The sequence below is a fragment of the Littorina saxatilis genome, linkage group LG2 (genome assembly GCF_037325665.1).
Source record: "Littorina saxatilis isolate snail1 linkage group LG2, US_GU_Lsax_2.0, whole genome shotgun sequence".
Taxonomy (NCBI): Eukaryota; Metazoa; Mollusca; class Gastropoda; order Littorinimorpha; family Littorinidae; genus Littorina; species Littorina saxatilis.
The window spans coordinates 94,058,587-94,068,814 of NC_090246.1; the positions used below are offsets into that span (position 1 = coordinate 94,058,587).

The 10,228-nt window shown below is 44.6% G+C and overlaps 1 protein-coding gene across 1 annotated transcript in view; it reads right to left on the bottom strand.

Annotated features, from left to right (window-relative positions):
* The window catches only part of LOC138960217 (nuclear hormone receptor E75-like), a 31,470-nt gene that overhangs the window by 7,389 nt on the left and 13,853 nt on the right, over positions 1-10,228 (bottom strand). The window contains exons 4-6 of the mRNA XM_070332001.1: positions 9,639-9,783; positions 6,737-6,933; positions 3,209-3,590 (exon numbers count right to left, since the gene is read on the bottom strand). Of these exons, the coding sequence (XP_070188102.1) occupies positions 3,209-3,590; positions 6,737-6,933; positions 9,639-9,783 (724 nt within the window). The remainder of the gene's footprint in view (positions 1-3,208; positions 3,591-6,736; positions 6,934-9,638; positions 9,784-10,228) is intronic.

Consider the following 10,228-nt stretch of genomic DNA (forward strand, 5'->3'; position numbering starts at 1 on the left):
CTCAACCCCTTATCCTTCCAGCCGTCCTCCATTCCTATCTGCATAACAAAATGCCCTTATAACACCCCCAAATACGCGTGCGATATAAGACTTCATATAACTTCGTGTACACTACATTGGGGTGTGCACGTTAAAGATCCCACGATTGACAAAAGGGTCTTTCCTGGCAAAATTGTATAGGCATAGATAAAAATGTCCACCAAAATACCCGTGTGACTTGGAATAATAGGCCGTGAAAAGTAGAATATGCGCCGAAATGGCTGCGATCTGCTGGCCGATGTGAATGCGTGATGTATTGTGTAAAAAAAAATTCCATCTCACACGGCATAAATAAATCCCTGCGCCTTGAATATGTGCGCGATATAAATTGCATTAAAAAAATTTAAAAAAATAAAAAAATCCCTGCGCTTAGAACTGTACCCACGGAATACGCGCGATATAAGCCTCATATTGATTGATTGATTGATAACATAACAAATTGCGTGTATACGTGCACGTGTCACCTACCCAATATTCTATAGCTGAAGTTCTTAGTGCACTTTATAGGATGCGCCCGACTGCAAATAGGTCAGTTAGATTAATGCTGCTGCATTATTTTCTGTCACTGTAGCTTCGAGCGACATCTACATTACCCCCCCCCCCCCCCCCCCCCCTACACCGAACCCCCCCCCCCCCCCTCACCCAAAGCTCACCGACCCACCCCATAACACCCCCATCATACACACACGTACCCCTCCTTTTCACATATGACGCGACTGATTAATAATCTGCCTCTGCACTTTTAGGGTCTTTTTCTGTCACTCTCACATCACTTGGCATCACCCCCCCCCCCCCAAAAAAAAAAAAAAAAAAAAAAAATAAATAATCTACATTTTTTTTGGTACACATGTACGCTCCTGGATGCGACTTAATGAAAATATGATAAATGAATACTTCTGCGTTTTCCTGCTCCTGACACATGCCGCAACATGTAACTGTCAAATGCTGTGTTATTTGTTTCTGTGCGACGGACTGAAAATATGTTTAAATGAATATTTCCGCATTTTTTCTGTTACTGTCACAAGCGTCATGCGTTTGAATGAAAATAGGTAAAATACATGGTCCTGTTTTTGTGTGGCTACTGTAACATCGCACGACATAAGTCCGACATATCCACCCTCCTCCCCACCCCCACCCCCTCCCTTCTTGTGATATGCTGTGCACCCCCCATTGCGCCTGACGGAAAATATTTAAAGCATAGCGTTCTCTACTTAAGATCGCCATGATTTAAAGGGAAAGGTTTTGCACTTTTCTGCCATGGTAACTACCTCTACCCCCCTCCCCCCTGTACCACCCATCACCCTTCGCTTCTCATGCTGTGCGCTCCTCGACTCGACTGACTGAAAATAGGCTACATGAAAAATCTCCTGTCAATGTCACTTGCCGCGACATCACAACGCCTCCCCTCCCCTCCCCTCCTCTCTCTTCTCTTCGCATGACGTGCACTCTTTGAAGCGCCTAGTTGAATGAACTGTGTCTGCTCTTTTGAGTACATCCCGCAACATAAGAACGCCCCCCCTCCCCCCCCCCTCCCCCCCTCCCCCCCCCCCCAAGAAAAAAAACCCACCAACAACCCACTCACACACAACAACAACAACAACAACAAACAAAATCATTCCCTCCAACCCCGAACCCCCTTATACCCTCCCCCCCCCCCCTCCCTTCTTGTGATATTCTGTCCATTTTCGATGCGACTCACTTAACAAAGTTAACAGGGATTGTTTCTGTCCCCCCCCCCCCCCCCTGCTACTGTAACATAACACCACATCCATCTACTTGTATTGCAACACCTGTGCGAGACTGGTCATATTCTGTTGCATAAAGTGTCAAGTCAGGTGGGGAAAGGTATGCTTAATGGCTCACAAAAAAAAAGACAGAGCGTGAAAGAAAAAGTCGATCATACGTGCGTTATCTGACCTGTAATCCGTTTCTAGCGTCGTAAACAAAATTGGCCCCGTATCTCGACGACAACTTTACTACTATTTTAGCCCTGCATAAATGTGTAGTCTTCTGAATGATTAATCTAATGTCTCTCATCTAGAGGGCCTAAAGCAAGTCGTCTACAAATCATCATAAAAAGAAACTTATCACAAAACACCACATATATATCCACCACCAACCCACCGAAATATAGGCATACAATTCTAACCAAGACTGAAGAGGATCAGGGCACCCCCCCCCTCCACCGATATATAGCAATACAGTGCTCACCCGGACAGAAGAGGAGTAAATCACACCTACCCCCCCCCCCCTTACCCCCACAAACAGCCATAAAATGCTCACCAGGACAGAAGAGGACGAGGGCACATCCCTCCCCCCATCCCAACCCAAAATATACCTCCGAAAATGCTCCCCTACCACCACTCCCCCCCCCCCCCACTCACGCCCTACAAACCCCCAAATATACCCCCCCCCCCAGATGCTCACCAGGACAGAAGAGGATCAGGGCACACACCCACACCAACACCAACACCCAACCCGAAACATACCACCCAAAATGCTCGCCAGGACAGAAGAGGACCAGGGCACACTCGCACACCCCACACACAAACACCCAACCCCAAATATACCCCTCAAAATGCTCACCAGGACAGAAAAAGGATCAGGTCACCCCCCCACGCCCTACCCCCAAATATATGCCCCCCCCCAAAAAAAAAAAAAAAAAAAAAAAGATGCTCACCAGGACAGAAGAAAAACGGGGCACACCCAGTCCACACACTACCCCCAAATGTAGCCACAAAATACTCACCAGGACACAAGTGGACCAGGGCACCCCCCCCCCCACCAGCACCAAACCCAAAACATACCACCCCAAAATGCTCACCAGGACAGAAGAGCACCAGGGCACACACCCCCACGCCCTACCCCGAGATATACCCCCTGTAATGCTCACCAGGACAGAAGAGCACCAGGGCACACACCCCCACGCCCTACCCCGAGATATACCCCGTGTAATGCTCACCAGGACAGAAGAGCACCAGGGCACACACCCCCACGCCCTACCCCGAGATATACCCCCTGTAATGCTCACCAGGACAGAAGAGCACCAGGGCACACACCCCCACGCCCTACCCCGAGATATACCCCCTGTAATGCTCACCAGGACAGAAGAGCACCAGGGCACACACCCCCACGCCCTACCCCGAGATATACCCCGTGTAATGCTCACCAGGACAGAAGAGCACCAGGGCACACAGCAAGGACTGCTCCACGTCCGTCAGCTCCAGCTTGCGCAGCTTCCTCAGCAGGGGGCGGATCTGCACGAACACCTGCCCGAGGAGACCCAGCTCCTTGTCCTCGGCCTTCTCCCAGCTCATCTTGAACCTGAGCTTCTCGTTGTGCCAGGCGTGCTCCGAGATGTGCACGTGCGTGGAGTCGTGGATGACAGCGGCCTCCAGGATGCATCCCTTAATGAGCAGGCGTTGGTCGTCCATGGTCAGGTCCAGGAACTGCGGGATCTCCTTGGCGAAACTGCTCATGCAGTGCACGATGGCCGGGATGTAGTGCATGTAGATCACCTCCGAGTCCTCGGCCGTCTTGATCTCCGACATCTGAGGACAATGCCAATGGGTGTACACAGACGTGAGATTTTGTGAGTGTAAACGTACGATTTTTCGTGCTTTTTGAATCTCACGTTGAAAGCATCGAGTGTACTTAAACGTGGGTATAAACCACATTTTTGCTTATCATTAAAAATGTGATAAAACAACACCAGCACCACCACCACCACCACAACAACAACAACAACAACAACAACAACAACAACAACAACAACAACAACAACAACAACAACAACAACAACAACAACAACAACAACAACAACAACAACAACAACATACGTTGTTTACCAAGACTGCAGATCTTGGCTCAAACGCGTGACGTAAAAACTAGATTTGATGACGTTACCCGTACACGTTCCTGTACACGTGCTGAAAGAGGCACATCTAGATCTGTTGCAGACGAACGCTTCGCGCCAAACACTTTTCACACAGTAATTTTAACTACACGCCCCTTAATGTACTCGCTAAAACAAGAAGAATTTTTTGTTTATTTCTCATGATATTTCATGCTCCTTCACGCCGCACCAGAACACGTAATCTACTTACTTTACTTTCTAGATTCGTTCTTTGTGCTAATCCGATCCATGATTTTCCGAAACAGCGCGATGAAACTGCTCGTTCAAAAGTATCGTGTAAAAGGATCGATCCTTTTGCACGATCCTTTTGCTCGATCATTTGACCCTTTTCGCCTTCCATAGATACATGCATTGTATTCCTACAGAGCATGATAAGTAGACACGAGTAAATAGCCCCCCCCCCCCCCCCTCACCCCTTGCCAACCCGCCCCCCCCCCCCCCCTTCCTCCCACGTGAGCATGCCAGCCAAGCGCAGCTAATCTGGAACCCGAAATTTTCCCCTTTAACCGAGATCAATTCCTTGACATTATTTTGCTCGAAAACACCGACCCATCCCACCTCCACTATCATTATTATTCCTGTACACAGTTTTCAACCGACGCTATCCAGCAGTGAGCAAAATGTCATAAAAAGGGGGCAGTAAATAGTCCAGATTTAAACACCTATACAGTGCAGTGCTAGTTGCAACCGAAATCAGTTGTTAGAGAGGGGGTACTTGGTAGCAGAATCGTTAATTTTGAAAAAAGGATTTTGGCTACCAAACTGAAATCCTTCGTGGTTTTTTTATTCAGCATCTGGCGAGCAAATCAACTTCTGCTGTTTTAAGGTTAATGAAAAAGTAATTATGATTTGAAAGTAGATTTTGTTGTGATGAAAACAGTTGATAAAGGAAACAAGAAGGGCAAAGCCCATACGACTCACATGCTTGACCTTGACGTTTACATGACCTTGACCTTCAGCTAAACCTAGCAATGACATACACTAAGAACTGCTTTACACATTTTTCCTTCCAAAATACATGTGACCTTGACCCAGGGTCAAGGTCATCCAAGGTCATGCAACACAAAGCTGTTAATTCAAGACATAGGAAGTACAATGGTGCTTATTGGCTCTTTCTACCATGAGATATGGTCACTTTTAGTGGTTCACTACCTTATTTTGGTCACATTTCATAAGGGTCAAAGTGACCTTGACCTTGATCATATGTGACCAAATGTGTCTCATGATGAAAGCATAACATGTGCCCCACATAATTTTTAAGTTTGAAACAGTTATCTTCCATAGTTCAGGGTCAAGGTCACTTCAAAATATGTATACAATCCAACTTTGAAGAGCTCCTGTGACCTTGACCTTGAAGCAAGGTAAACCAAACTGGTATCAAAAGATGGGGCTTACTTTGCCCTATATATCATATATAGGTGAGGTATTAAATCTCAAAAACTTCAGAGAAAATGGAAAAAATGTGAAAAATAGCTGTTTTTTAGACAACATTTATGGCCCCTGCGACCTTGACCTTAAAGCAAGGTCAAGATGCTATGTATGTTTTTTGGGGCCTTGTCATCATACACCATCTTGCCAAATTTGGTACTGATAGACTGAATAGTGTCCAAGAAATATCCAACGTTAAAGTTTTCCGGACGGACGGACGAACGGACGGACGGACGCCGGGACGGACGGACGGACGACTCGGGTGAGTACATAGACTCACTTTTGCTTCGCATGTGAGTCAAAAACTAGTCAGCAGAATCAGCGATTATACAAAACGCTTACAGCTACATTGATTTTATTATTAAGAATATGACGTACACATCATGTGATCTAAGTTTAATAAAAAAGAAATTATGATTGGGATTTTAGAATTTGTGTGATGAAATCGGTTGTTAACTAGAGAGAACTAGTCTGCATGATCAATGATTATTCAGAACGCTGTCGGTTACAAAAATGGCATCTTTCGTATTTTTCTTATTAAGTGTATGACGCACAACACTAAGTTTGGTGTGATAGAATAAATTGTTCAAAGGAGGGTACTAGTCATTAGGATCAGCGACAACATAGAACGATTTCGGCTGCAAGAATCGGTTGTTCTTATTCAGTTTATGACGTGGAAATCAACTTCCGCTGAGATACAAGTTGAACGAATTGAATGAACGATTTGGATGCAGAGTTGTTGTGATCAAATGGGTTGTTAAAGGGTGAGTAATGTCCGATCCCCTCCAGGTTTTGCCGTTTTAATTGTCTAAAAAGACAACATCATGCCTTCACGGGTCTGACGAAAAAGTGCAACATAGGATCCTTTAAGGGTCTTAGCTTTTTAAGTAACGACACGTACACATAAGACACTTCGCAGGTCTTGCCATTTCAACTGACAAAAAGTACAAGATGAATCCCTTCAAGAGATTTGTCCCATGAACAGTTGAAACGTAAATCCTTTTTAGACCTTGCCATTTTTATTTTATTTTTCATTGTTATTACAGTTTTACCAGACGAAACTTAGTTTACAGCTGTTCAATGATGATGATGATGATGATGATGATGATGATGATGATGATGATGATGATGATGATGATGATGATGAGAGAGAGAGAGAGAGAGAGAGAGAGAGAGAGAGAGAGAGAGAGAGAGAGAGAGAGAGAGACAATGAGAAATAGGCAGACAGACAAAGACAGACATAGACAGACAAAGACAGACATAGACAGAGACAAAGACAGACAGAGACAGAGACAGAGACAGAGAAAGAAAAAGAGACAGACATACAGCCACGGCCCTTCCCCCACAACTGACCTCAGCAGGACGAAGTTGGGTGGCCATGGTGTCATAGTCCTTGACGGCCGCCTTGAAGGCGTCGTGGATGGAAAGGACCATCTGTTCACTCTTCACCTGCTTGTCCACGTCTACCGCACCGGACGCACTCTGCGGTAACACGAAGAAACTGTTGCTGGTCGGCCGGTCCTTTTTCGGGCAGCGTCCCAGTCGAACGGCTGCAGAGGGAGAAATAGAGAGAGGTGAATAAGATTGTCGGACTACTCTTCAAAAGTCCTACGTTATGAGTTGTGTGTGTGTGTGTGTGTGTGTGTGTGTGTGTGTGTGTGTGTGTGTGTGTGTGTGTGTGTGTGTGTGTGTGTGTGTGTGTGTGTGTGTGTGTGTGTTTGCTTTTGTTCTGCAAAAAGAAGCACTCTGCAGTAATACGAAAAACTATTGCTGGTCGGCCGGTCCTTTTTCGGGCAGCGTTCCAGTCGAACGGTTATTCAGAAAGCAGACTGAGGAGATAGCGATTGTTCAACTACTCTTCAAAAGAAGTACCCCCCCCCCCCCTCCAAAAAAACAAAAACAAAAAAAAAACACTTCTAAAATCAAAATTCAAGAAAGGCTAGGTATTGTAAGGTTTAATTTTTGACCTAAAGAAACATTCACAAGTATATCGTATTACTCTTCAAGAGGTGTACGTACGTTACGGGTTCGGGTGGGTTTTTTTCCAAAGAGAAGTAGGTTCGATCCTTGTCCTGCGTGTTTAAGAGTAGGGACTTTCTGACAAGAGTGTCTGAGACTTCCGAAGTAGTCCTCTTTAACTTTTTCTATTTGGAGCGTGCCTTATAAGTTTGAAACACTCTCCTCGAGACAATCTCCCCGAGTTATTTTTTATGCTTCATAAAAGAGGAAATAAATAAAGGCAAACAAGCAGAAAGACGGAAACAACACATGAATACAATTTTATGAATCTTTTCCTTCTCCCGAAAGAAACGCTGGAGGTACAGTTTTAATGCACATATTGTCAAGGATTAAGGGAGTATTGTGTACTCCCTCGTCGCAAGAATCAGGTATACGTCAGTTTTTACCATTAGCATTCTCCAATCTACCGTACAACTGAAGTTACATATCATTTTTTTTACCAATAGCATTTTCCAAGCTACCCTACAACTGAAGTTAAGTCGAGTACCATTGTAACATTTCGAGAGATTTCGAGAGAGAGAGAGAGAGAGAGAGAGAGAGAGAGAGAGAGAGAGAGAGAGAGAGAGAGAGAGAAAGAGAGAGAGAGAGAGAGAGAGAAAGAGAGAGAGAGAGAGAGAGAGAGAGAGAGAGAGAGAGAGAGAGAGAGAGAGAGAGAGAGAGAGAACGAACGAACGAACGAACAAACTTTATTACTCAAGGATGGAGATTTTAGGCTGACGCCTAGTCTTACAATCTGTCCCTGCTAAAACTAAACATGTATTAAGATGGATACAATGACAATCGTAAACCGACACGAAAAAAAAAGCGAATAAAAGGTTATACATGTAGAGATTAATCATGCATTATCGCAACTACTACATGATCTTTACGAATATCAAATGAATAAAAACACATTTAAGCTCACATATCAAAATAATGCAAAGGGATACAAACAAACAAAATTAATCTGCACCACTCACTCATACATTTACACCACGTCAAGAATACCTGTGTACACATGCACACACACACGCACATACACATACACACACACACACACCCGCACACAATCCAACTCACTCACGCACACACGCCCACACAATCCAACACGCAGAAAATAGAGAGAAAGAGAGAGAGAGAGAGAGAGAGAGAGAGAGAGAGAGAGAGAGAGAGAGAGAGAGAGAGAGAGAGAGAGAAGCAGAACACAAACAAACCCTGTCAAAACGCATAAAAGAAGAAATAGGAGCCTTATTACACTCTAAAGGGCACACACAAACACGTGTCTCAGTTCCTCATTAACATCAAAAACTCGAACTGACTGCTGTTTGCCTCGAAACTAGGTCACTGTAATGGTGTCACCACTGCCCAGGAATCTGTACTTTTCACTGTCGAGGACTTTTATGATGGTGACATTTATATTATCTAGACGACAACGTGGCGTTTCGCGCGAGTGAAAAATGCATACAACGCAGGCCTGCAGTTTGCTTCATACAGGAACAAAAGCATCATCGATAAAAATCTGCCTAACCGGCGTGTTGCATTATTTGTATAGACGTTTTTGTGTAGCAGGGTACGTAACTTTATATTCAGATAAAAGAATTGTAACTGAAAACGTAGTATGTAGATGATGCCATTTTGTTAAACATCTGCCACTACAGTAACCACGGTTTTTTTCCCCATTTCCGTTGTGCAAGGCAAGGAGATTACATTCATTTGTTTTCATCCCACGCACACGACACAACTTTATTTTCAAGACACGCCATATGCTACACCATAATGATTGCCCTTCCTTTTTAAACCATATTTTTAACCCACGCCCTCCATCGGAGAGATGAGTACACCCAAAATCGGTCAGAGTTAGATACCTTTACTCTATGCAGGGGTTTATCACCTCTACTGACCCTGCATTTTTTTAATTTTGTATTCAGTGTTTACGTCCTTCTCGTAGTTTATTGTTGTGGGTTTCTTCTTATATCTTAAGTGTTTTATTTGTCTTAGGGCAGGTTGAAAGACGAGACATTGCCCCTTAGAAAATATTGATCAGTCAGACAGTCTCTCTTGATCTGTCCCTGTCTGTCTGTCTGTCTGTCTCTTTGTCTCTCTGTCTCTCTCTCTCTCTCTCTCTCTCTCTCTCTCTCTCCCTGTCTGTCGTCCTCTCTCCCTGTTTGTCTGTCAGTCTGTCTCTCTCTCTGTCTGTTTCTCTCTGTCTGTCTGTCTGTCTGTCTCTCTCTCTCAAATAGTTCTTTTTTATGCTCACCTTCGTGCGACATTCCAACTGTCATACACTTTTGAAGACGACAGTACTGGCAGCGGTTGCGACTGATACGCATGATGAGGCACCCCTTAGGGTTGTCGCAAGGCTTGTATGTGATCTTCTGTCGAATCGTGCGGCGAAAGAACCCCTGTAGAGATGAGAAACGAATGTAAATCATGCAGGCAAGTTCTCGTCGGCTGATGGAGGACACATTTAAACGTAAAGGAGAAATTGTCTCATTACGTATTCCAAATAGAGTATGGTATTAATATTGTCTTCTCCAGATGCATGACTTTTAACTGTGCCATGACCGTGGCTGAGCTTTAATGACAAAGGAACACCTGATGTGTGACACTCATTTGGAACTGGTTCAGCAGGTTTGAGTTACATCCGTCTAGGCTGCAGCAGGGATGTATGACTTTCGTACCTGACAGTGTTTTCTCCAAGACGACAACGTCGCAATATGATTGTTTCAGTTTAAAAAAAGTTACCACAGATATGTTTTGCCAAGTGAGATCTTTGTGTGTGTGTTGGTGTATCAAAGTGTGTGGTTGGGTTGGTGGGTGAGAGAGAGAGAGAGAGAGAGAGAGAGA